We start from the raw sequence: 27592 nt of genomic DNA on the forward strand, positions 1-27592 counted from the left end.
GCACTCATGCTAGAAGGAGGAGCACGTGCCCTTACCTAGTCAGGATGAGCCTTGGACCACTCAAGAAACAGAGAGAAGCCCAGGTGTCCAGGACGTAGTAAGGAAAGAGAGGCAAGGGATTAGGGGGACAGGTTGACAGAAGAGGGGCATGGGACTTCATTTTGAGGGCTATAAAAAGTCGTGGAAGGGCTTCAAAATGAGTGAATGGTGAGTATATGCCAATAATGGCAGATAGATTATGTACAAACAACTCTAATACATTGACTGCAATAAAATAGGTTACCATCATTATGCCCATTTTACAAAAGAAGAGGTTGAGACAGAGAAGTGGCTTACTCAAGATCACACAGCCAGTATGTGGCAGGGTCAGGACTCAGACGGAGGAGCGTTCTGGCCCCAAAGCCTCTGCTCCTAGTGCTGTGTATGGAGAAGACTAAATAAGAGAAAGCATATAGAGCCCTTAGCTTGCTGCCTGCTGTTGGGAGGGCTGGGTCACATTCGATGAAATTATCCTTATCATTACAGCAGGACAATGAGAAAGCTAGGCCTGGGATCCAGAGCTTGATACCCAGCCTGGAGCAAAAGCATTTTTCCTTCCTGGCTCCTTTTAGTCCTGTTCCAGAAAGAAACTCACCTTTTAACTCTCTTTCCCCAGGACTCTGCCCGTCTAAGACTTCCTTCAGTGAAAATGCCAACAATGTCTCTGTCTTTGATCCTGAACTGGTCATTGGCCACTGCTTCAAGCAGTTCAAGCAGAAGGACCTCCGCCTGCCGCAGAGCCGCCGGCGAATCATCATCGTGCCTCGCAAGGAGGATCAGATACCCATTAATCCTACACCCCAACCTCAGGCTCCTCCAAAGCCCATCCCCAGCTTCAAAGCCCTGGAAGCTAGAGATATCCAAGAGCAGCCAGAGGACAGGAAGACCTGGCTGAGCCGGAGGGAGAAGCTGCGGCAGGAGCTAGAGTCCTTTGGCGATGTAAAGAGATGGCTGGAGAACAAGCCTAGCATCACGCCTTTGGAGGCCAAGGTCTTACACATGATCCCCAAGGAGCAGAGTGGATCCCTGCCAGACGCCTCCCTGGCGACTACCAGGACCACCAGGGTGAGCAGCCCCATCTGCCAGATGAAGACACCAAGGGTTTAGGGCTGCATTGTCATTTCATTCTGTTGGTTAGGCTGGATAGGGATAGTTCACCCCATTTCACAGAGGAGCAAACAGAAGTCTTGAGAGGGAGGTGTATTAGCTATCTAGTTATCTATTGCTGTGTAACAAACACCCCAAAATGACTGAAAGCAACAAATGCTTATGATCACACACAGTTTCTAGAGTCAAGAATTGGGGAGTAGCTTTGCTAGGTGGCTCTGGCTCAGAGTCTCTCATGAGGTTGCAGTCGAGATACTGGCCTGGGCCACAGTCATCTGAAGGCTTCCAAGCTGGCTCACCCATGTGGCTGTTGGCAGGAGGCCTTAGCTCCTCCCCACACGGACCTCTCCATGGGGCTGCTTGAATGTCCTCACAGCATGGCTGCTGGCATCCCCAGAGTGAAGGGTCCAAAAAAGAGGGCAAGACAGAGGCTGCAGTGCCCTTTAGGACATAGCCTCCGAAGGTCTCAGTTTCAGAAGTCTCACACTATCACTTCCACCACCTTCTCTTTGTCAGAAGTGAGTCCTTGAGTACTGCCCACACTCAAGCAGGAAAGAAGACTCCATCTGAGGAGGAACACAGAATAACTTGTGGACATACCTCAAAACCACTCAAGAAGGGATCATTCCTGGCAGTCCATCTTATGGGATATTTGTAAAATACCCATCATTCATTCATTTGTTTATTGACAAGAGAATATTTGCCAAGGGCTCCATGTAGCAAGCAGGTGCTCGCAGGGCTATCGTGAGGCTGATGGGTGTGAGGTTGGGAGGAAAAGGAGGGTCCCCTTTTACAAATGTGAAAATAGAGGCTCAGTGAGGCCAACATTTGTCCAAACATACAGTCATAGTAAGTGATAAGTGCACTACCAACTCCTTCTCTCTCTGTGACATTTCCTTAGGGTAGGAGGTCAGGTAAGTTGGGTTTAAACATAGCTTTGCTACTTCCTAGCTGTATGATCTGGGCCTTAGTCTCCTCATCTATAAAATGGAGATAACCATTGTTCCTACTTCCTGGGGTAGCTATGATGTCTAAATGGATTCAAGGTGCCTAGGACACTATTGGGCACAGAGTGAGCATTCAAACATGTTTTCCATCTGTATTATTATTGTAGTCTCATAGGTGTCCTTTGGGTTGGTTGGCCCAGAAACTTCAGGGTCAGTCCTTGCTGATATTATAGCTAAAACCCTAATTTCTTTTTTCATTTTTTATTTTTTTGAGACAGAGTCTCACTCTGTCACCAAGCTGGAGTGCAGTGCTGCAATCTCAGCTAACTGCAACCTCTGCCTCCCAGGTTCAACTGATCCTCCTGCCTCAGCCTCCTGAGTAGCTGGGACTACAGGTGTGCACCACCATGCCCAGCTAATTTTTGTATTTTCAGTAGAGACGGGGTTTTACCCTGTTGGCCAGGATGGTCTCGATCTCTTGACCTCGTGATCCGCCCACCTTGGCCTCCTAAAATGCTGGGATTACAGGCATGAGCCACGGTGCCCAGCCCAAAACCCTAATTTCATGGGTCACACACACCCTCTTCTGCCAGCTGCATGGTGTCTATGAATAAGAACTAGACTTGGGTTAGAAAGCCAGCTCTACTGCTTACCTGCTGTGTGACCTTGGGAAAACCCTTCACATTTCTGAGCCTGATTCCTTATTGTGAATTAGGTAGTACCTCATACCTAGGGCCTGGACTTTGTTCAGTATAAGGGTGGGAGATGGGGATACATTGTAAATAAGACATGGTCTTGCTTCCAAGGTGTCTTAGTTGGGCTTCTCTTGCTATCACAGAAGACCTGAGACTGGGTAATTTATTTTAAAAAAGAGGTTTTTTTGGCTCACAGTCCTAGAGGCTGAAAGTCCAAGAGTGGGCAGCCACATCTAGTTGGCCACTGGGGAGGGCCTCGTGCTGCATCCTAACATGGTGGAAGGCATCTCAGGGTGAGGGGGTGCACGAGAGGGAGCCAAACTGGCTTTTTTTTTGGGGGGGGGGGGGGGTTTCACTCTTGTTCCCCAGACTGAAATGCAGTGGCTCAATCTCGGCTCACTGCAACCTCCACCTCCTGGTTTCAAGCAATTCTCCTGTCTTAGCCTCCTGAGTAGCTGGGATTACAGGTGCATGCCAACACGCCTGGCTAATTTTTGTATTTTTAGTAGAGATGGGCTTTTATCATGTTGGTCAGGCTGGTCTCGAACTCCTGACCTCAGGTGATCCCCCCACCTTGGCCTACCAAAGTGCTGGGATACAGGTGTGAGCCACCACATCCAGCCTCAAACTGGCTTTTATAGCATATCCCACTCATGATAAAGAACCGACTTCCATGATAACCAATTAGTCCATTAGCCCGTTAATCCATTAATTCATAAATGAATTAATGGATTCATGAGAGCAGACCCTTCATGACCCAATCATCTCTTAAAGGCCCCACCTCTTAATACCATTTTGTTGATAACAGTATTAAGTTGCTTCTGACCCAGCCCATCTATGGGACATCAAAAGATGCTGCGTTTCTAATGAGCTCCTGGTGATGCCCGTGGTACTGGTCCATGGACCACACTTTTACTTTCGCTAGCTATTTAATAATATAAATTAATTGTAAATTTAAAAATCCAGTCCCTCAATCACACCAGCCACATTCTGAGTGCTCAATAGTCACATGTGGCAAGTGGCTTAACAAAACTCAGGTTTAAACATGTGTTTTGGAGGAGACAAACATTCAAGCCATAGCACAAGGTGTTCACATGTTAGTGGGGGAGGCAGATACATGGGATTAATGGCTCTACAGTTTGCTACAGGCCATTAATAGAGGTGGGTCTCAGCCGGGTATGGTGGCTCACGCCTGTCATCCCAGCACTCTGGGAGGCAGAGGCAGGTGGATCACCTGAAGTCAGGAGTTCAAGACCAGCCTGGCCAATATGGTGAAACCTTGTCTCTACTAAAAATACAAAAATCAGCCAGGCGTGGTGGTGGGTCCCTGTAGTCCCAGCTACTTGGGAGGCTGAGGCAGCAGAATCGGTTGAATCTTCAGAGCAGAGGTTGCAGTGAGCCGAGATTGTGCCACTGCACTCCAGCCACAGTGACAGAATGAAACTCTGTCTCAAAAAAAAAAAAAAAAGAGGTGGGTCTTTATTATACTAAGCACCCTGGGAGGAGCACAGAGAAACAATACCCTAGGGAATGGGAAGGCCCTTTGTAAACTGTCCAGTGCCGAACCAAGGTAAAGGCTTATCATTGTTACAAAATATGCCCTTTCACCTGGAATTGGAAGAAGAGGATTTGGACAGGTAGAGGGAAAAGTCTTTCAGGCAGGAAGCCTATATATAGCAGATGCAAAGACTGGGGGCAGGGGTGGGGAGTCTCCACCTGGCTCCAGGGAAGGGCATAGGTTTTGGTGCATTGAGAGACCAGACCAGTGGGATCACAGATACTGACCGTTTGACAGGAGACATGTGGATAAGAATGAAATTTTAGTTCTTATATTGTCCAAGCCTTGTGTTTCAGATGTGAAAACCAAGGCTCAGAGAAGCAAAGTCTCCCAGGCATTCTGTGCCAAACACAGTTGCGCTGAACCCAATGCCCTTTGCACTCCATCCTGCTATTTAGAGTTGCTCGGCCTCTCCTTACTCCCTGACTCTGGGGACCGCATCCCACTGGCCTGTCTCCCTTGAACTCTCTCCTCTGCCCCACCCTCTCATCTCTTCCAGAAGAAAGCCCCCTGGCTCTCCCACCAGATGGTGCCCCAGCTCCAGCTGCCCAAGCCCCCTGCCCTGTTGGCCATGTACTCCTACCTGCACAATCGCAAGATCAAGATCCTGGAGATATTTCACAAGGTGGGCCAGGGCAAGAACCAGAGAATCACCAGGGAGGAGTTCATCGTGGCTGTCAAGGCAGTAAGTGCCACCTGCTTTCCCTGGATGGGCCTAAGTGGGCAGGATGTCGATGTATTCCCTCTTGCCCCCTCCCACCACCAGGTTCTGGTTCAACTGAGAAGTACACACAAGGAGTGAAAACTATCAGTCTTATTACTTGTAAAGCCAAATTGGAAAATATGGATTAACTCGTGGCCAAATCAGATCCTGAAAATCTATCCTGCACCAGTCTGACCTTGAAAAACCCTGCCCGAGTTGAAAGTCTGCAGGGTTAACCTCATAGCCAGCCAGCTACCTTGGGGAATCCCTATCTTGCACAGCAGACCCCAAAACCGAGATCAGAGAAAGCCGGTAGAGTGTCTCCAACTGTCACTGGCATATGAGTTACATGGAGGTCCTGTCGAAATGCAGCTTCTGACCCAGCATATCTGTGGATCATCAAAAGATGCTATATTTCTTACGAGCTCCTGGTGATGCCCGTGGTACCAGTCCATGGACCACACTTTTACTTTCACTGGCTATTTAACAATGTAAATCAATTATAAATTTAAAACTCCAGTCCCTCAATCACAACAGTCACACATTTTGAGTGCTCAGTAGTGACATGTGGCAAGTGTCTTCTCCACTGGACTGCACAGAAGTAGAACATTTCCATCATCATGGAAAGTTGTATCGGCCTAGCAGAGGTCTGCAAACTGTGGCCCACGAGACAAGTCCAGCCTGCTTTCATTGGAACACAGCCACACTCATTCATCCTTGAATTGCCTATGGCTGCTTTCATGTTACCATGGCAGAGTTGAGCAGTATGACAGACCGTATGGCTAGCAAAACGTAAAATGTTTACATCTGACTTTTTTATAGAAAAAGCTTACTAACCCCTAGCCTAGATGAATTAAGCTTTTGTATCTTTTTAATGCAAGATACTTTACCCTGGCATGATGGCTCATGCCTGTAATCCCCCAACATGTTAGAGGGCCAAAGTGAAAAGATTGCCTGAGGCCAGGAGCTTGGGACCAGCCTGGGTAACATAGTGAGGCCCCCATCTCTACAAAAAATTTTAAAAACTTAGCCCAGTATGGTGGCACATATCTGTAGTCCCAGCTACCTGGGAGGCTCAGATGGGGAGATCACTGAAGCCCGGGAGTTAGAGACTGAAATGAGCTCTGATCACACCACCACTCCAGTCTGGGTGACAGAGCAAGATCCTGACTCAAAAGAAACCCAAACAACAACAACAACATATACCTTAAACAACTTTAGAAAGTTGACTGTGATGTCTTTGTGGTTTTAAATTATTATCAGTTTTCTCATGCATGTTTTATGACATGTAATTATCTCAGCAACACTTCAAAGCATTTAAAGATTATGGTCTTTAATCTCTATAACAGAAAGGTGAAATATTAAGTTCTTTAGCACCAGGAGAGTTCTTTTTTTTTTTTTGAGATGGAGTTTCGTTCTTGTCACCTAGGCTGAAGTACAATGGCACAGTCTTAGCTCACTGCAACCTCCACCTCCCTAGTTCAAGCAATTCTCCTGCCTCAGCCTCCTAGGTAGCTGGGATTGCAGGCATGTGCCACCATGCCTGGCTAATTTTCTTTTAGTAGAGATGGGGTTTGTTGGTCAGGCTGCTCTCAAACTCCTGACTTCAGGTGATCCGCCCACCTTGGCCTCCCAAAGTGTTGGGAATACAGGTGTGAGCCACTGCTCCCCGCCAGCACCAGGAGAGTTCTGATCTTACTTAAGGAAAGTTCAAGGTCAGGCACAGTGGCTCACACCTGTAATCCCAGCACTCTGGGAGGCCGAGACAGGAGGATCACTTGAGGCCAGGAGTTTGAGTAAAGTTCAGTGAACAATGACTATTGTTGAAAGAAACTGAAGAACAAAATCATATTTCCTTTAAAACTTTTCTTATTGAATATCCAATGTTGCTGGCAAGCATTATATACCTCCAGAGTTGCTTGAGGTATATGGTATTCTAGATCCCATTTTACAGGAGTTAAGGGAGATTTATGTGTTGTGGACAGGGACGATCCACATGTGAAATCATGCTTCCAGCATGGTAGATGCTGCCATTGAGACTGGTAGGAAGCGGGCTGGGAGCCTAGAGGAAGAAGTAACCCACTCTGTAAAGATGGTGACATCTGGACTGGACTTTGAAGGAGGGATAGGAGATTTTCAGGCAGAGAGGGAGAACTGCCTGAGCAAAGGCAAAGGTAGGAAAGTGCAGAGCTTGTTCGAGGACCGGGAAAAGGCTCTGAGCTCCTGCAGCAGGGACCTTGGGTAGAGTAGGGAGTGGCTGAGGATGAAACTGGAAGTGCGATGGGGGTCTTAGGTAGCTGGTAAGGCCTTGCCCGTCAGAGCAGGATGTTTGGATGGGAGCTGCTAGTCTCAGGGCCTTCTCTCTCCTCAGGTCGGAGTCCCTCTGAAGAACCAGGAAGTGGAGGATATAGTGATCTATCTCAGCTCTCTTGGGAAGCACAACACCATCACCATGGATATCCTGGTCAAAACCTATAAGCAGTGGTCTATGGCTCGGCGAAGGAGCAGCCTGGCCACTGCAAGGGAGCGTGCGTACCCCTCCCCGTCCTGTGCTTCCACCTTCCCATCCTGGGAGTCAGCATGGTGTAGGCAGCCTTGGCCTCTTTTCCAAACTCACTTCCTCAGTGTGCTCCCCAATTTGGCTGACTGTAGTTTGGTCAAGTCTCTGGAAATTTTCAGGCCCAGAGATCAACTCATTTCCTTGAGTGCCCAGCTACCACTGTGTCCATTCAAAGACAAATAAGTCCCAGCCCTTATTCTTAGAGGAGGATACTCGGCCCACCAAAGCCTACCTGAGAGACTGAGAACTGACCCAAATGGCAAGCCTTTCCAGAGACATTTATGTGTATGTGGGTCCAGGGCCTTCTCACTATTAATCTGTAGCTTATTGATAAAATTCTTGTTCAGAACCAGAGTTTGCATATGTTTAGAGTTTACTGGAAAGTATATTTTGGTATCCTTTTATCAGGGGTATTATGGCAGGGTTGCTGTGAACAGTTGTAAAGGTTGTACACAGCTCAAGTTCCATCTCTTAAGCGATATACTTGTAGGGCCACATTTGTCCAGACAAGGCACAGAAGCAAATTAGAAATGGACTTGCTAAAGCTCTGGCTGTGAATTTACTCTACAACACAAAGGTGCATTGCATAATATTTCTTTATATCTTAGTACCATTCTTGTTGTAAACAAACAAAAAACAAAAATAATTACAACTACCCACCCATTCCAGCACCCTCCCCAAATATAGATACAGCTTTGTTTTTCTAAATGAAACAAATCTTGCTTTGTTTCCATCCACCAGGTTGGCAGGAATTTAATCTCACAGATGACTGGGGCCTCCTTGTCCTCCCTGAGTCACACGGGAGCTCTGGAGGAGGCAGTGGAGGGGTTTCCTTACAATGGTAATAATGATCCAGGGCGAGGCCATTGGCATTCATGGTCACATCAAGTGGAGTTACTCAGCATTTTCATTGGAGTGGCTCATTTGGGGACAGTATGCAACTCAGAGCACCTGTTCCTCAGTCCTCCAGGAGATTTTCAATGTCCAGTCTCAGGCAGCTGCCCTGCAGAGACACCATCGCCTTCCAAGCAGGGTCTCTGCCTGTCTCAGAGGTCAGGGAATCTAAGCACCCCAACAGTCACCTCCTGCATGTATCACCACCCCAACAGTAGTAATCTTTACATTCAGCACATTTTTAAGGTCACCTCGAGTTGGGCATGCTTTCCCTCTATACTCTTTGTTCCTTTTTGTTATAAATTACCAAGCTCATCACTATCTGTGTAGCTGGCTGTGAGTCATTTGAATGACCCCAGTATGCTGTGATGCACATTCACAGCAGAGGTGTTTGGGGGCCTGTTATTTCCCAGAAGCTAAACACAAAGCCAAGAAGCAGACGTTTGCTCTCATGTTGCTATTTTTGCATCATCACTGAGTTCTTTTTCCCTGGGGAGCAACAGCAGGTAAGATAGGTAGACTTGAGTGTGTAAGAATTAGAGAGAAAAGAAACATGAAAGGTGGCTCAACAGTCAAGACAGGTTTATTTTAGAGAAAACAAACCTCAGAGGGGCTTCTGGTTGAATTAGGTCAGAGCCACACTCTCTTACAGACTACGAGTTTTAAGGATTCAGGGTGGGAGAGTTTATCAGAGGCTTTGTTGTGTCTCTTTATTGTGCTTATCTGGGAGGGAGAGTTGTGTGTCTGTTCCCAGACATCTTTCTGCAGCTGCAGGTGTACTCCCCAGAGTCTGCCTTTAGCTTCCCTGTCTTAGTGCACCTGAAGGGAATGGAATGTGCTTATTAAGGCCCACTGTTTTACTGGGGCCCATTGTGTGAGCATGAAGTTTGGCAGTTGCCCACGAGACTTTCCCCCCACCTCCCTCTGTGCCCAAGCTGTCTTATCTGTGTTTTACTGTCTGCTCTTTCTGTCTGCTTGTAGTTAGAAGAGAAGTGATTTCCTTGAAATAAATGCATGAGGCTAGAAAGGGAGCTGGAACTTAAAGTGGCAGTGTTTGTCTGAGATGATGGTGCTCCTGCTCTGTCAGGGTGTCTTTTACTTTGTCTAAAGAGGCAAGAGTTTGAGCATCTTGGCAGGGGTGCCTTCTTCCCATAGTTTTTCTTGCAGTAGCTCTTTTTCATTCTTGCAGAATGATCTCAGCTTATCCTTCATGTCCCCAGAGGTCAGGGTTGCTATTCCTGCTTTATGAGGAGGAAGCTGGAGCTCATAGAGGCTGAGCCACTTGTTCACAGCCTCAATAGAAGCTGGTAAGGTCAGGATATTACCTCAGCTTGAGACATTGAAGGTCTGAACCAGGCCAGGGACAATGGGATTCTTTCATTCATTAGGATCTTTGTTGAGCAGCTACTATGTGCCACTTCTAGAAACTGGGAACACAGCAGTGAACCAGCCAAAGCCCCGGCTTTCGATGAGCTTGCACCTAAAGGGCTAGTGGTCAGGGAAGGCCTCTCTGAGAAGCAGACATTGGAGCAGACATCTGAGCGATTAACAGGAACTAGTCTTGGGGAAAGCACATTCTAGGCAGATGGAACTGCAAAGGCAAAGGCCCTGGGGCAGGAAAGCTTGCAAGAGATAGAAGGTGGTCAGGTGGCTGGGTGGAATGGGTAAGGGGTGAACAGTACACCATGGACCAGGTAGGAAGGCAGCTGAGGCCAGATCGTGCAGCAGGGCCTTGTAGCCTAGAGAAAGGACTCTGGGTTTTGGTCTAAGTGCTGTGGGAAACCAGGATAATGAGGTGATCTTGTCTGTCTGTCTATCTATCTATCCACATATACATTCAGCAGTGGGGCCTCCGTATGTTGCCCAGGCTGGAGTGAAGTGGCTATTCATAGGTGCGATCATAGCTCAAATCCTGCAGCCTCGAATTCCTGGGTGTAAGCGATCCTCCCACTGCAGCCTCTCAAGTAGCTGGGACCACAGGCGTGCCACTGCACCCTGCTCTCTATATGTATATATATTTTGGGGGGACAGAGTTTTGCTCTGTCATCCAGGCTGGAGTGCAATGGCACAATCTCTTCTCACTGCAACCTCTGCCTCCCGGGTTCAAGCAATTCTCCTGTCTCAGCCGCCTGAATAGTTGGGACTACAGGCACACACCACTGTACCCAAATAATTTTTGTATTTTTAGTAGAGATGGGGTTTCACCATATTGGTCAGGCTGGTCTCGAACTACTGACCTCAGCTGATCCACCCGCCTCGGCCTCCCAGAGTGCCCTGCTCTATATTTTTTAAAGATCCAATTTGCTGCTTGGTGAAACAGGGTGACAGAGGATGAGAATGGCTGCCAGAGGGCTGAGGGCTGGGGTCGGTGCAGTATGGGAGGCCATTAGTGGAGATGGAGAGGAGGGACATATCCACAGCACAGCTCAGGTGTGTGGGAAGGGAGCAGAGGGGTGGCCTGGTGTCTGCCGGGTGACACTGGATAACTGCTTGGCGGGCACCCTCTTAGTCCCACCTCCCCTCATCTCTTCCCTCCTACTCTAGGTCATATCTTGGCCAAGCACAAAGATTCCCTGAAAGGTCCGCTCAAGAAGCAGGAGGTGGATTTAGCCCCACAGCTTCCCAAGGTGGACCTGCTGACGGTGCCTGCAGTCGACACGCAGATGGAGGCGCGGCCCATGACCCTGGAGGAGATGGAGGAACTGGGCAAGCGGTACCGGGAGCGGCAGCGACAGCACAAGGTACCCCCCAGCCCAAGGAGGGCACAGGCCTTGGGGACTGGAGCAGCTAGGGTTCAGGTCACCGCAGCAGCACCACCTGCTGGCTGCAGAACCCTGGGGAGGGGGTCTTCACCTCTACAACCACCCCCTCTTCACGTCTCTCAGCTGTAAAATCAGAACAATACCTGCCTCATGAGGGTTTTGTGGAAATGTACTAAGATTCTCTTTCTGAAAGTATCACGTCCCCCCCTCTTCCTATTCTTTAATTATGACTTTTCATCCTGAGACCAGGTCTGCATTTTCATCACAGCTGGAAACCAGGCATCTGGCACAGGGCCTGGCACTGGGTAGACTCTCCAGAAATACATGGCAAGTGAAGGAAGGAAGGACTGATTGCATGAATTAGCTTGTCCAGTAAACATTTATTGAGAGCCTACCAGGTGCCAGGCACTCTTCTGGGTATTGTAATAAGCATAACCGTCCCTGCCCCTAGTAAGGGAGGCAGACAACATCAATACAATAATACATATAAATATTCATATATAATATAGGCTGGGAGTGGTGTCTTGCACCTGTAATCTTGGCACTTTGAGAGGCCAAGGTAGGAGGACTGCTTGAGTCCAGGAGTCCGAGGCCATCCTAGGCAACGCAGGGAGATCTTATCTCTACAAAAAATTTAAAAAGTTAGCCCAGCATGATGGCATGTGCCTGTGGTCCCAGCTACTCGGGAGGCTGAGGTAAGAGGATTCCCTGAGCCCGGGAGGCTGAGACTGCAGTGAGCTAAAATCGCAGCACTGCACTGGGGTAAACAGCATGCCCTTGCCTAACAAAAAAAGATTATATACAGGCCAGATGCAGTGGCTCATACCTGTAATCCTAGCACTTTGGGAGGCCAGAGTTGGAGGATCACTCGAGGCCGGGAGTTTGAGACCAACCTGGGCAACATAGCAAGGCCCCGTCTCTACACAAAATTTTTTAAAAATTAGCCAGCATGGAGTCATGTCCTGTGATTCCATCTACTGAAGAGGCTGAGGCCAGAGGATGGCTTGAGCCTGGGAGGTCAAGGCTGCAGCGAGCTATGATTGTACAACTGCACCCCAGCCCAGGCTACAGAGTGAGACCGTGTCTCTAGCAAAATAAAATAAACATGTATATAATAAAGATACATATTTGTATTTATACCTGTGATATTTGTATTTGTACATATAATAAAATGGCAGATATTGCTAAGTGCTATATCAACTAAGATTTGATTCAGTTGCACGACGGGAATACCCAAAATGTTTGAGCAGGGACCAGCAAAGATCCCCTGGAAAGGGCCAGAGAGTAAGCATTTTAGGCCTGGCGGGCCATCTGTTGTCCATTGCAACTGCTCAGCTCTGCTGTTGCAGCAGGAAAGCAGCTGCAGGCAGCATCTAAACAAATGAGAGTGGCAGCGCTCCAACAAAACTTTATTTATAAAAACAGGTGCTGGGCCAGATTTGGCCCATGGGCTGTTCTTTGCTAATCCTGTAGAAGCTTTAAAATATAGGTTTTTTAAAAACAAACAAACAAAAAAAAACAAAAAAAAACAAGAAGGTGGTGGCAGCCAGCAAAAGCAGCTACCTGCTCCCCAGCCCCCTCCTGCCTTATCTCATGGCTTTTATCTCAAGGTCACCGATGGCTGCTCCTAATTTAAATTCCCATGCAGCCAAACACTCAACTGTCACTTTTCTTTTCTTTTTTTGAGACATTATCACTCTACTGCCCGGGCTGGAGTGTAGTGGCTTGATCTTGGCTCACTGCAGCCTCAACTTCCCAGGCTCAAGCCATCCTCCCACTTCAGCCTCCTGAGAAGCTGGGACTACAGGCATGCACCACCATGCCCAGCTAATTTTTGTATTTTCTATAGAGACAGGATTTTGCCATGTTGCCCAGGCTGGTCTTGGACTCATGGGCTCAAGTGATCCTCCTGCCTTGGTCTCCCAAAGTGCTGGGACTGCAGGTGTGAACCACCTTGTGGTCCTGCGAATGTTGTTTTTCAATAGGACGCCTCTAGGGCATGTGTACTGTGTTTTACTGTATATACATTACACAATCATGTGTGCATGCTGCACACCCATCTACAGGGCTGTGACTTCAGAACCTAAGCTTCCAAACCTGAAGTCAGTTGAAGTCTTCACTGACTTCAGAATCTGAACTGCAGCCCCACTGGACATTGGTTGCCATCACCCCTCCTAGGGACCTTGTAGGGGAGAGGTCGATGAGGCACTGCATCTGCCTTCTGACCAGAAGGGACACAGGCAAGAGAAGGGTGAACCCCTCTCTGCTTCCTTCACAGCTCACGATCCCCTCCATCCAGTACACGGAACACTGCCGCATGGTGCGCTGTGGGAATCAGCACTTTGACGAGCACTGCCTGCCATCCACCATCCACGGGGATATGAGGGAGCTCATTGACTCAGCCCGCAGGCACACCTTTCTGGTCTACCTGCAGTGCTGGAAGCTCTGCGAGTCCTATGGCATCCCGCTGACAGAGGACATCCTCATGAAAGGTAAGGGCCTGGGTGGCTGGCTCTAGGAAGATGCTAAGGGGACCCCAGAGCTGGGACAAAAGTGATGCCACCCAAGGTACCCGTGCAGCCATTCAAGCCAGTGTGGTCTCTGGTGGGGACATTGGGAATAAGGCAGAGTGGGGGCATGGAGGAGAAGAGGAGGAGCCCAGTCTGTTTTGCTGCTAGATGGAATTTCTAGAACACAAGGCTGGGAGGTCTGGATTCTGGAACCCTGAGCTTGGTGAGCCGGAAGCTCATTCTAGAGTGGAAAGCTCCAAGGACAGGAGTTCTGAGTGAGAAAGCCCTGAGGTTGAACATAAAGGAAGAGGGAGGTTTGATAGAAACGATAACTGCTGTCAGAACAAAGCCCTTCTCTGGGCCAGACTGTTGCTTGGTTCTTCTGTAACAAGCAGTGAGGTACAAATGCACCCAGAGACAGGACTGGCTGAGGCCCTTTGAGCAGAGAACGCTCAGACTCAGCCTTGAGATTTCCACACTGCTTCTGCCCTCTGCTTGGGTGGACAACATGTTTTCATACATTCAAGCTGTTCTGAGCCCACTGCGTCTCTGGGGGGCGAACACTTCTAATAGGTGGGGGTGGAGAAGGGTTCAGCTCCTAGATGACAATTGAGCAATGTCTGCATTCCAAACTTATGAACTGGTGAATGTATAAATTTGTTTTGTTTTGAGACAGAGTCTTACTCCGTCACCTGGGCTGGAGTCTAATGGCATGATCTTGGCTCACTGCAACCTCCAATCCCAGGTTCAAGCAATTCTTGCCTCAGCCTCCTGAGTAGCTAGGACTACAGGCGCGCACCACCATGCATGGCTGCTTTTGTATTTTGTGGAGAGACAGAGTTTCACCATGTTGGCCAGGCTGGTCTCGAACTCCTGACTTCAAGTGATCCACCCACCTCAGCCTCCCAAAATCCTGGGATCACAGGCATGAGCCCCCACATGTGGCCTGGAGAATGTATAAATTTAATGGGCAGCATCCTCTCTGTGCTTTACAAACGTGACGGAGCAAGCTGTACCTGGAGGCAGAGGTTTTCTCCTAGGAACCGCTACATAGGGAGGAACTGTGGCCATACTGGGAAATGTGGCTTTCTGAGAAAGGAACACATCACATAGGCAGTGGTGTGACTTACGTGAGAACTAGACTTTACAGTCACAATGGATTATTACCATCTTTTTCCCAAGAGGGGGGGAAACAAATGCTAAATGTATAGGGCCTTGGGTCTTCTTCAATTACTTTGCTAGGGCTGCCATAACAAAATACCAGTCTGTGGACTGGGTGGATTCCACAACAGGAATTAATGTTTTCACTGTTCTGGAGGCTGGAGGTCCCAGGTCAAGATGCCAGCAGGGCTGGTTTCCAAGGCCTTCAAGGCCTCTCTCCTTGGCTGGCAGATGACTGCCTCCCTGCTGCCTCCACACGGTTTTTTCTCTGCACATGCACACCTGGTGTCTCTCTTATGTGTCCACATTTTCTCTTATAAGGACACCAGTCAGATTGGATTAGGGCCCATCCATGGACAGCCTTGTTTTAGCTTGATCACCTCCTTTAAGACTTTATCTCCAGGCTAGGCACAGTGGCTCACCCCAGAAATCCCAGTACTTTGGAAGGCCAAGGCAGGAGAAGAGCTTGATCCCAGGAGTTTAAGGCTATAGTGAGTTATGATCATACCACTGCACTCCAGCCTGAGTGACAGAGTGAGACCCCGTCTTAAAAAACAAATCAAAACGAAAACAAAACAAAATCTCCAAATAAAGTCACATCCTTTTTTAACCTCAACTGTCACATTCTAGCAGGGTAAAATGGCTCACACCTGTAATCCCAGCACTTTGGGAGGCCGAGGTGGGTGGATTGCTTGAGCTCAGGATTTTCAGAACAACCTGGGCAACATCACAAAACCCCATCTCTATAAAAAATACAAAAATTCATCAGACATGGTGGCATATGCCTATAGTCCCAGCTACTCAGGAGGCTGAGGTAGGAGGATCACTTGAGCCCAGAAGGTCAAAGTTGCAGTGAGCCGAGATCGCACCACTGCACTCCAGCCTAGGCGACAGAGCAAGATCCTTTCTCTCTCTCTTACACACACGTGCATGCACAGACACACACGCACACACACACATATCACATTTTAAGGTACTAAGGATTAGAATTACAACATACGAATTTTAGGGAGACACAGTTTGGCCCATAAGAAACGTGTACAGGGGAATGTGGTCAGAGGCTGTCAGGAACACAGGCAGGCAACTTCAGTGGTCATTGTCCCCCACACCTGCTGCCTGGGCTGGGAGGGCAGAGACAGAGGGAGAGCCTGCAGCTGTGGATGCACACTTTTCACCAAACGTCTCTCCTTCCTCCTTCCTTGGGGAGCCTCACGTTTCCTGATTATTTACCCCATGGTCTTATGCAGTGGTAGACTTGCAGCTCTCTTTTAAAATGCAAGCTGGCTTGCCATGCGCCCTGGACTGCTCCTCCAGGTTAGGTCTTCCCCTGTGTGTCTCCTTTGTCCTCACCAGAACATTGAGCCACTGTTTTTTTGTTTTTTTTTTTTTTTTTTTTTTTATAGATGGGGTTGCTTTGTTGCCCAGGCTGATCTCAAACTCCTGGGCTCAAGTGATCCTCCCGCCTCAGCCTCCCAAAGTACTGGATTATAGGCGTGAGCCACTGCATCCAGCTTTGGACCACTGTTGATTCTCCCCACCCCTGGTTTTTGCTAGCTCCTGGGTTCCTACATGGGTGAGCTTCAGCTGTCTGCAGGATCCCATGTTCACAGGCACATGGAGCGTCCTGTGGCTGGGACTAGGCCCTAATCCATCTCTGACCACTGTCTTGCCCACTGTCTGTTGGGTATCTTTAGGACAGAGGCCTGATCTTCTGCAGGTAGAGAGGCTCAACTATCAGGACTTCCAGCCCTGAGTTCTAGATGAGACACTGGTGACTCAGACTCCAGGCCTAAAGCTCAGGAGCCAGAATTCTAAACAAGGTCTCCCGTCCCTGTGAATACAGCTTTATTGGCTTTCCACCCTGGTTTTGGTGATAATGCTTGCTCATTTGAATTTTTTGAAAACATAAAAATCAAAATTCCCCCAGTCTAAGTTGGCCATTGTGAATATTTTAGTGACCATCCTTTCACAAATCTCTTTTTCTCATTTATAGAAAATTATTTACATAACTCTTTTTTTTTTTTTTTTTTTTGAGACGGAGTTTCACTCATGTTACCCAGGCTGGAGTGCAAGGGCACTATCTCGGCTCACCGCAACCTCCGCCTCCTGGGTTCAGGCAATTCTCCTGCCTCAGCCTCCTGAGTAGCTGGGATTACAGGCATGCACCACCGTGCCCAGCTAATTTTTTGTTTTTTTAGTAGAGACGGGGTTTCACCATGTTGACCAGGATGGTCTCAATCTCTTGACCTCGTGATCCACCTGCCTCGGCCTCCCAAAGTGCTGGGATTACAGGCTTGAGCCACCGTGCCCGGCCACATAACTCATTTTTAAATCAATTTTTTTTTTTTTTTTTGAGATGGAGTCTCACTCTATCGCCAGGTTGGAGTGCAGTGGTGCAATCCTGGCTCACTGCAACTTCGGTTTTCTGGTTTCAAGCAATTCTCCTGCCTCAGCCTCCCAGGTAACTGGGATTACAGGCATGCACCATGTCCGGCTAATTTTTTGTATTTTTAGTAGAGACGGGGTTTCACCATGTTGGCCAGGATGGTCTCGATCTCTTGACCTCGTGATCCACCTGCCTTGGCCTCCCAAAGTGCTGGGATTATAGACGTGAGTCACTTTTAAATCATACTTTAAAAAATCATGTATACCTTTTGAAAATATTGATGTTAACATATCTCCCCTTCGCTCTCCTTCCTTCTCACCTCCACAGCCCCTTCCCAACCCCCAAATAAGCAACATTGACTAGCTGGAGTGTAACTTCCATCACTTTTTCTAGAACGTGAGATTTCATGTGTTATCATCTTAAGACAAGCACTGCTCAATAGTTGCAGGAAGGTGGAGACCCTGGCTCAGTTCTTTTATATTTAGCACGTCTTAGAAAACTCTCCTAAGGATATCCGTGAGATTAATTCAAACAAGGAGAAAACCGCCACCTAACAAATCTAAGTGGGCCGGGTGCAGTGGCTCACGCCTGTAATCCCAGCTCTTTGGGAGCCAGGGTAGGTAGGATGGCTTGAGTCCAGGAGTTTCAGATCAGCCTGGGTAACATAGCAAGACCCCATCTCTACTAAAAATTTAAGAAATTAGCCAGGCATGGTCGTGCATGCCTGTGGCCCTGGCTACTCAGGAGGCTAAGGCGGGAGGGTCGCTTAAGCCCAGGAAATTGAGGCTGCAGTGAGCCGTGATCTGTACTTTAGCCTGGGTGACAGAGTGAGACCTTGCCTCAGAAAAACAAAACAAGACAGAAAGCAGGTCTAAGTTACCCTAGTGAAGTGTTGATGAAATTCTCCTGCCTCCTCCCAGGACAGCTCAGACCTCATTGCACCCAGGCCTCGGGGCCTTTGTTGACCTGGTTATAAACCAGCCCCCTCATCTCTAGTCCCCTAAGCCCTATTGTCCCAAGGCCCCTTTCCAGATATCATAGTACAGCTGGATGCCATGTCACCACTGGGGCAGCGGTTCAAGGGAGCCCTCTGCCGTGTTGTTGAAACTACCAGTGAATCTACAACTATGCGACAATAAAAAGTTACTATATAGATAAGAAAAAAACTTTTTTTTTTTTTTTTTTTTTTTTGAGATGGAATCTCACTCTGTCACCCAGGCTGGAGTGCAGTGGCTCCATCTCAGCTCACTGCAACCTCCACCTCCCAGGTTCAAGCAATTCTCCTGCCTCAGATCCCGAGTAGCTGAGATTACAAGTGCATGCCACCACATCAGGCTAATTTTTGTATTTTTAGTAGAGACGGGGTTTCACCAAGTTGGTCAAGCTGGTCTCGAACTCCTGACCTCATGATCCATGCACCTTGGCCTCCTCCCAAAGTGCTGGGATTACAGGTGTGAGCCCCTGCGCCCGGCGCAGAAAAAAATTTCTTAAACAAAAATGCGAATTGAAAACAACATCAAACCTCATCTGATCCCAGCGGCTCAGGGAGGGATGGGCAGTCCGGGTTGATGGCGGCAGATGTTTCTCTTGCTATCCCCAGCCTTGCTGTACCCAGGAGACAAGATCATTTTCCAGAAGGATGAGGTGCGCCCCATCCGGCAGCCGGGAGGCTACTACTCTGACTGGAAGGTCTTTTCTCCAAATGTGGCTCTGCTCCAGTCCCAGGGCGCTGGCGAGTCTAAGACTGACAAGCTGAGTTTCAGACCCCCTTTCTCCCTGCCCTGGCCTCCTGCCCCGTTGCTGTCCCTTCAGTGTGGGGGCTGGAGGCTGGCATACCTGGGGCGCCATGCTGTGCCCATGTACGCGTCCTAGGGCAGCATCCCCAACCTGACTGCTCACTGCAGACTGGCCAGTCCCGAGTCACCTTTGGCACATGTCTCAGGATCACGGTGTGCTAGCCTCAGTTCCCACACAGCTACCCTCCTGACCCCAGTCCTGTACAATCGCAAGGTTTCTGGAAAAGATGAAAAGGAGGGCCATCTTAGAGAACAGGGCTGGAGTAAGGGCCTTTGCAAATCCCCAACTAGGGGTCAGGGCCCTGCAGAGAACAGGGGGGCAGCCCTTTCTCAGCCCTGCCACCCTGCCTCTGACACGCCCCTTCTCTGGCAAGAGGTGGGCTTGCAGCTCCTGGGAGGAGAAAGGAACATTTCCCTGGGCCCTGTCCCTAGCCCTTCCGGGAGACCAACCTGAGTCCTCTTTAAGAAAATGGCCTTCTTTGGTACTCCAAAGCCTAAGCTTCCCAGATTTGAGTCAAGCAGCAGGTGATAACCCGTGGGCAGCATAAGTGGGTGACTGCAGAGGAACAAGGCAGCATCCCTGCGGAGGGAGGGGCCCAGCTGGCCAGATACCATGAGGCGGAGGGGCCTGCACCTGCCCCTGCCTCTAGACCCCTGCCAGCTGCCCACTGGGTATGTGGCCAGAATGCCTGCGGTGGGATGCAGCAGGGCCTTGTAGAGATCAGACAGCCCTCTGGTTAAATGGATAAAGCACTTCTCTGAGCCTCAGCATCTTCATGTGTAAAGGGGCCTAGCCGCTCCTACCATAGACTAAGAGGATCAGATGAGAAAGAGTGTCAACATCTTAGCAGTGACAGCAGTCCATCAATGATCATTGTTATTTTACCTTGCTCTGGTCAGGGTAGGCCCAACGCTGTTCTCAAGGGCAGGAGTAGGCCCAGGCCCGCAGGTGAGTCCCGGCCACAAAATCGGCTGTGACTGCCTTCCAGCCCCGGGATGACCCAGGAAGTGGCTGGCAATATAGGAAGGAGATTTTGGTCCGTGCTTAGGTAGGTTATAGCTAATAAAGGATAAAGAGAGGTCTCCTAGGTCAAGGAGAGACATCGACTCTTTAGGGTTATAGAAAATTCTGAGGCCAGACGGAGGCTTGGTGGAAGAGTGTGGTGAACGATTAGTGATGTCTGTCAGGCTCAGGGTTGTGAGGTAGTGTGGGAGGGGGTTAGATTTCACCACCTTTGTCCTCAGGGTTGGGTTAAGCTCTGGAGTGGGGAGTGGGAGCCAGGGACCCCAAAAGGATTCAGCAGTGACTTAGTGAGCCTCTCTCATAACTACCCTGAGAGCTCTCTGTTCTCGGCCATGAGAGAACCGAGGATGAGAAAGGGAAAGTGACTTGCCCAGGTCACCTGGCCAGATTCTGAGGCTAGGTCCGACTGCCCCAAGCCCACTGTGTTCCCCTGGAACATGGCAGCACGGAGTCAGGGCCCACCCCAGGTGAAAGACGTTTTTCTTTCAGAGCTCTGCTTTGAGACTTAGAAATGGGCCCACCCCTGCAGCCCCTGACCTACTCCCTAAAGCCCCAATGGCCTCAATTTCCAGTCTCCTCACAAAATGCCTCTCTCTCCTCCACTAGGAAAACGCCAAAGAAAATCAAGAAAATGCAGTTTAAGGAGTTTGAGGAATTTAGCAGGTCTGTGGCAATCATCTCACTCCATAAGGAAAGAAGGTGGGAGGAGGGGCAGCTTTGCCTGAGACAACTGGGACTCGGTGCTCCTGGCACAACAGCTGGGCCTGGGGCCCTGGCCTGAGAGGCAGCGACAACACGGGGAGGGCCAGGAGGCATTGCCCTGGGGCTTTCCATGTGTTCATTCACCCAAATCCTCCCAACAGCCCTATGAAGGGGCACTTAGCACATTCATTTTACACGGGCAGAAACTGAGGCGCAGAAAGGGTCAATGTCCTGCTCAGAGTCACACATCAATGAAGTGGTGGAGTGGGGATCTGAACCCAGCTAGGGTGACTCCAGGGACTGTACTCCAAACACTGCATTAAAATGCCTCCGGATGACAGATGGCTTACGCTTAAGACTTTGGATTTTAGAGGTGTTGGACAGGGGGTGACGCCTGCACTGGCCACTTGCTCAGTGTGTGTCGGCCTCTCCAGGCCTCTGGGTCCTCACAGGTGAGGTCGACAGGATAACAGAGCCAACCCTATGGAACTGTGGGGAGGACTGAGTTGCTGAAGTGCTTGACACAGTGCTAAATTTCTACTTGGTCCCAGTTGGTGGGCTCTGGGAGAAGCCTCAGCCCTGGCCTGATTGCCATGGCAAGCATCCCTGTGTCTTCTTGTTTTCCAGGAAGCTGAAGGCAAAGAGGGCCAGTGGTCTGCAGCAAACGCACCCCAACTCCTTCTGGCCGGGCCACCTTCTGGATAAGCTGCGGCTCTACCTGCCCACTGTGGCCACAGACCGCAGCCTGGCGCTCTTCAGCTGTGTTCAGCACCAGCCCCATGTCTACCCAGCCACCTACCACCCTGACCACTGGTGGCCCCTTAGGAATAAGAACTACATGACCCGCGCCTATTTTGATGGCGCCAAGGTGTACTACATCAACTAGAATGGGCCAGATGTTGCTGGACCTGGCCTTCTTGGGCCAGGGGCCAGTGCAGCCAGTGGCCCAGAGCCCAGACACAGGAGGAGTGTCAAAGAGCCAGCCTAAAGAAATCCTTTCAGTGGGATGCCACGGGCCAGTGTCTCAGAGGGTAGATGTGTCCAAGGAAGGACGTGCAGTTTTTGACTATTTCCCTCCCCTGACCTTTCCCCTTTCTAAATAAAGTAGGTTGGAGCTTTCCTCATGTCACTTGCAACTCAGCTGATGCGATTTCTTGCTTAGGAGTTGTAGCAGGGCTGGGTGGGCGGGTGGTGAGCTTGTCCCGGGGAATACAGCAGGCACATTCCCTGGGCTGTTCCAGGGATGACTGCAGGCTACCTCCAGCCTCTTGTCTGGAGACCCCAGTGCCCACAGGGAAACAGTGTGGGTACCCCTGTGGCCTCCGCTGTGAAGTGAGGAGGCTACAGTGCAGTGACGCGGTCTCAGCTCACTAAAGCCTCTGCCTCCCGGGTTCAAGCAATTCTCCTGCCTCAGCCTCCCAAGTAGCTTGGACTACAGGCTCACGCCACCACACCTGCTTATTTTTTTTATTTTTAATAGAGATGGGGTTTCACCATGTTGGCCAGGCTGGTCTCGAACGCCTGACCTCAAGTGATCAGCCCGCCTCAGCCTCCCAAAGTGCTGGGATTACAGGTGTGAGCCACCATGCCTGGCCTGCTCAGTGAGTGTTAATCTGCTTTCCTGCAGGCTTCATCTGGCCCCATGGTCAGGAGGCCTTTTCTACCACTGCATGGTAGGTAGTATTGTGATAACCTGCTTTTTGCCAGCTAAAATTAACTCTCTCAGACTAAAAGCTGTTCACGTTTCATGTTAACTTCTTGAGCCATACAGACTCCATCTTACCTTCTTCATTTTAGTTATTTTCCCACCATTAAGTATGTAACTGTAGTATGTAGCTGGGGCAGGCTGACACTGGGCACCTCCAGGAATGCATTTATTAATAAGAGGCCGAGCTAAGTGGTACCAGCAGAGCCTGGGAATGCAGGTGCTGTCGAGCCCCCATTATCTATAAGTTGTATGTCTTTCATGACAGCTCTACCCCTCCCAGCTGGCATTGTTTTATTTCTCACGTACTAGTTTATCTTTTAACTTTTTCCTTACTCTGCTTCTGTGAAAAATTTGCTTCAGCTAGGTTCCCCTTCCCCTTTAAAACTAAGGTATAAAAGGCCACCTAACTTTTTCTTAGGGGCCGAGAGAATTTTGGGCATTAGCCACCTCTTGGTTGCCGGCATAATAAAGGACTCATAACTCAATCTCAGAGTGTGGCGCATTCCTTAACTCGCTTGGGTACAACATTTTGGAGGCCCCAGTGAGGTATTGTAATTTTTGTCCCCACCGGGTGTAACCAGGCTCATTCTGGCCCCCAGATGAACAGTGGCCTATAGAGGCGCCCCCTGAGATTTTTCAGGGACCTGTAGCCCACTGCTGTCCGGAGGGGAACAAATTGACCACCGGAGTGGCCGCCAAATTCGGTTCCTGAGTCCTCTGTCTGTGGTCCCGGGAAGGTAAGTTAAATCTGACTCTGGGAGGGAATCGGTCCTGACGAGGGCCTTCCCTCATACTCTGCCAGCACTCCAGCATGCTGGAGGACAGAGTCCTGGTTTCTGTTGGCTCTGCCAGCACTCCAGCATGCTGGAAGGCAAAGTCGCGGTTTCTGTTAGTGTCTCTGGTTTCTCTCTTTCTCTCTTTCTTGTTCAATAGAGCGGGCTGTATCTTAAAACGAGTATAAAAAGTGCAATAAAGTGTGTAAACGGTGAGTGCCTGTGTGAGTGAATGGGGGGTTCAAGGGCGTGCCCTTAAAATTCCAATTTTCAGCTCCACAGCAGAAGCTGCAGAGCGAGAGAGGGCTTTTACCTGTGTTTCCATGGCTACCTCATAAGGCTAATGGCAGTGAGCCGAGCTCAGTCCTAATCAGGGGTTTATCACAATCTGCTGATGCTAAGAGGAGCCCAACATCTCCGTCAGGGGAACGGCCAGGGGGGCATCTGACTAATCCCAACACGGGACTCAGATTTCTGTTTGTGTGTCCCAGTGGCTATTGCTCTGCTGGAGTCTGCTTAAGTCTGTATGTCTGCCGCAGCTATTGCCCAAGGCGACTAGGGGAAAACTTCTTTAAGGTACTCCATACAGATTTCCTACCTAAGGAAGTAAATCTTTTCCTACCTAAGGAAGTAAACCATTTGCTGGTTGGGCTGGCCGTCCCAGTCCTGCCTTTTCTGTCAAACACAGATCAGGTGTTGTTACGGGGAAAGTTGTAAAAAACATTCACCAGTCTGTAAATTGTGGCACGACAAAGATTGTTGGCATCTGAATTGTCACACCCCACGCCCCAAAGACTGGGTACATCTTTTTTCTCAAAACAGTGGTGGATTCAAAATAGCCATCCTGCAAACCTCCTTGCCCACCTTTTCTGTCACCCCACAACTTTCCCAGTGCCCTTAAACAGGGCACCGTATTAAAAAACCTATACCCATAATGCTCTACTTTTCCTAAACACCTACTACCTTCCCACGTGGGTGCTCTCTCATCTTTTAAAAAAAATTTGGGTGGCCCTTTTCCTCCTCACCCCCACCCTTTACCCCAAACGTGTCATTCTGTCCTGTCTCTTTAAGAACACCGAAGCAGGGCCGGGTGTGGTGGCTCATGCCTGTAATCCTAGCACTTTGTGAGGTCGCGGTGGGTGGATCAACTGAGGTCAGGAGTTCAAGACCAGCCTGGCCATCATGGTGAAATCGCATCTTATAAAAAAATAAATTAATTAAAAAAAAAAAAAAAAAAAAACACCGAAGCAGCAGTGCCCAGCCACAGTGGCACACCGGACGGAATTTAAAAGTGCAGTTTTCCTTTGGGAGCCTGTGGGGCAAGGCCTTCGGCACAAGGCAACCAAGCACTGCCCCCAGGACCTTTCACTCCTTGCAGGCTCGAACTGCCCAGCCCCAGGCAAGCTGAATCGGGGAGGGGCAAGGTAAACCCTGAGCCTGCAGGGAACCAGGGAGCTCAGCGGCCTGGTGCTTGGTTCTGGCAAACCTCTCCAGTGTTCCCCAGTCCCAGGCAGCGGCGTAAAAAAGCCTCCCTGGGTCATTAGCTTTCTCCCCATAACTCAAAGCTTAAGAAAACCCTATGTGGCAAAAAGCATTGGCTATAACCTTATTCCTACTTCTTCTGGTTATAATCTTCCTGTTTTTCCAATTCCCCATGCCTGCAGGCCATACTTTTGTCCATGCTGGGTCCGATATCTCTGCTTAAAAATCCTGTTAACTATTGCTTTCAAAGATGGGAAACTCTTCCTCTCGGCCCCAGTCGCCGAGCCCCCTACAGTATGTTAAAAAAAAATTTCTCTCTAGGCTTCTCAGAGGACTAAGGAGTCCACCTTTAAAAAGGCAAACTCCAGACTCTGTAAAGTGGAATGGCCAAAATTTAAAACCGGTCGCCCTCAGAAGGGTCATTAAACCTCACAACAGTTCAAGCTGTATGGCAGGTTGTTTCCAGAAAGCCTGGACATCCTAACCAGTTCCCTTATATTAATCAATGGCTTAGTTTGGTTCAGAACCCTCCCTCGTGGCTCCAATCTTGCACTGTTCATAATCCCACCTCTAAATAAAATCCCCTCCTGGCCCCAACCTATTGCTCGAGCGGCCCCTTCTGCTCCCCATGTTGCCTTCCTCTGAGGAAGAGGAAAGCTATCTGCACCCATTACCCCCACCTTATAACCCCCCTGTTCCCCAAGGATCCCCCACAATTTCTTCAACAACACCTCTTGCAGCCCCTCGCCGCCTCTACCCGCTAAGCCCTTGTCTCTGGCAGTTTCTCCGCCCATTGCCTTACAGCTATGGCCAGTCAGAGAAAGCTACCCCACTCCTCCCCTTAAGGGAGGCACCACCCCCATCAGGCAGTGAGCGTTCTGCTGCTCCGTTTTTAGTCTATGTTCCATTTTCCACCTCTAACCTGTACAACTGGAGGGCTCAAAATCCTCCGTTTTCTGAGAAGCCCCAAGTCCTAACCACTAAAGGAGTCTGTGCTCCAGACTCATAGAGTGGGTAACCCCCCATACAGGTAGCGAGGAAAGGGAGCTAAGCAGAATCCTGGCACAATTAAGGCCTGAAGAATATCTCAGTTTACAGTGTTACTATTCAGTTACTTCCTTTTATATAATCCTTTATATAATCATATATTAGTTTATAGAATTAGGGCCTGGAGAGTATCTCAGTTTACAGTGTTACTACTCAGCTATTTCCATATATATATCTATATATGACTCCATCTTAGTTTATAATCAGAGGAATGCCTAGAGTGGACACAGTACAGAGCTCAAATTAAGAAATAAGCAGCTTATAATTGGAGGAATGTCTAGAGCAGACACGGTGCAGAGCATGATTTAAGGGAAAAACAGTTACAATAGGACAAGAACCCATGGCCCAGGCGGCAGCGTTCCGTATCATAAAGATACCTGTTGTATGGCAGGCTTGGGGCGAGAGCCACTCCTCCTGATAAAGGAGTTGTAGGACCTTGCTCCAGTTCTTGTGGAAGGCTGCCCTCAGAACAGCAATCCACCTTGGTGACTGTGAACTTTACCAACTCTTGCTACTGTGCAGCTTGAAAAGCATTCCCCTGTAGAACTCATTGGAAACTGCCAGTAGGTGGTGTAGACCCTGACAGCTCTGTCACTGCTATGTGACTTAAAGCATCCTCCCATAAATCTTCTTAGTCACTTGCCCATAGAGGTATTGCACACTGCACCCTCTTCACTGCACACAACCCACCTTCAAGCCTCGGTGACCTAATGGGAATGGACCCCTTGCTGTGCACTGTCCACCTCCCGGCCTAGGTGACCTAATGGGGGTGGACCCCTTGTTTTATTGCTCACGACCCTATCACTATCCTTAAAGATGACTTCACTCACTGCCCTGCCCCCTAACCTACACACAATAAATACTCACGCTTCTGGACATTCGGGGCCTCGCCTGACTCCGCTCATAGGTGGCGTGGCATCCCGAGCCCAGCTGCATTTTCCTTGTACTTCTGTGTCCTGTCTCTTTACTTCTCGGATCCTGCGCCTCAGCACAGCATAAGGCTCACCCCACGACTCTGTGGGGCCCTCAGCCTTACATCATAGGCCCACCTGGATAATTGGCAGCAACTCCTTCTTACCATTTTCACCTCTAAAGAGAGGGACTGAATTAGAAGGAAAGCCAGAAACCCTTTCCTTAGCTCAGAAGGAAAGCCTAAGGAGGAAGCCCAAGACCTCCTTAAGGAGGCTTTTCATTCTACCTGACCTGAGTGGGACCCCAACACCTCGCCGGGAAGGAGGGCTTTGGAAGATTTCCACCAGTATCTCCTTGTGGGCATTAAAGGAGCCACCAGGAAACCCATGAACTTGTCTAAGATCACTGAAGTTCTTCAGAGGGCCAATGAGTCACTGGGACTGTTCTTAAAATGCCTCCAGGAGGCCTCTCAAATTTACACCCTGTTTAATCCGGCGGCTCCTGAAAATAGCCATGCTATAAATTTGGCATTTGTGGCCCAGGCAGCTCCTAACATTTGGAGAAATTTATAAAAATTGGACGGTTTTGCTGGAATAAACATTACTCAGCTTTTAAAAGCACCCCAGAAGGTTTTTAATAATTGAGAAGCTAAAAAACAAAAGCAGGCAGCTCAAGCCGCTAACAGGGCAGCCGACAGGGCGGGGAAAAGACAGGCAAAAATTATAGTGGCTGCCCTCCAGGGAACCAAAAAGGAAAAGCTTCCATCACAGATCGCCAGCCGGAGGACCCCGAACCCCCGCCAGAAAAGCCACAAAGCTTGGGTATC

At 49.2% G+C, this 27592-nt stretch overlaps 1 protein-coding gene and 1 long non-coding RNA gene across 3 annotated transcripts in view; one reads left to right on the top strand and one right to left on the bottom strand.

Moving 5' to 3' along the window:
* The window catches only part of EFCAB12 (EF-hand calcium binding domain 12), a 29634-nt gene extending 7661 nt beyond the window's left edge, over positions 1–21973 (top strand). Inside the window, exons 2-9 of one of the 2 annotated variants that reach the window (XM_032267982.1) lie at positions 656–1104; positions 4846–5031; positions 7421–7577; positions 11048–11244; positions 13544–13757; positions 18923–19073; positions 20749–20805; positions 21472–21973. In XM_032267982.1, the coding sequence (XP_032123873.1) occupies positions 656–1104; positions 4846–5031; positions 7421–7577; positions 11048–11244; positions 13544–13757; positions 18923–19073; positions 20749–20805; positions 21472–21730 (1670 nt within the window). In that variant the 3' untranslated portion in view covers positions 21731–21973. The remainder of the gene's footprint in view (positions 1–655; positions 1105–4845; positions 5032–7420; positions 7578–11047; positions 11245–13543; positions 13758–18922; positions 19074–20748; positions 20806–21471) is intronic. The other variant, XM_032267983.1, reaches the window with a different exon arrangement.
* On the bottom strand, positions 587–24225 carry LOC116542830. Its single transcript, XR_004265365.1, has 3 exons — positions 24146–24225; positions 9284–9293; positions 587–597 (listed from the first exon to the last, which is right to left on the bottom strand). It is a non-coding gene; the product is annotated as an uncharacterized LOC116542830 (long non-coding RNA).
* Between the last annotated feature and the right edge of the window lie 3367 nt (positions 24226–27592).

The sequence above is a fragment of the Sapajus apella genome, unplaced genomic scaffold (assembly GCF_009761245.1).
Source record: "Sapajus apella isolate SASKATOON/1434 unplaced genomic scaffold, GSC_monkey_1.0 scaffold174, whole genome shotgun sequence".
In the NCBI taxonomy this organism is placed as follows: domain Eukaryota; kingdom Metazoa; phylum Chordata; class Mammalia; order Primates; family Cebidae; genus Sapajus; species Sapajus apella.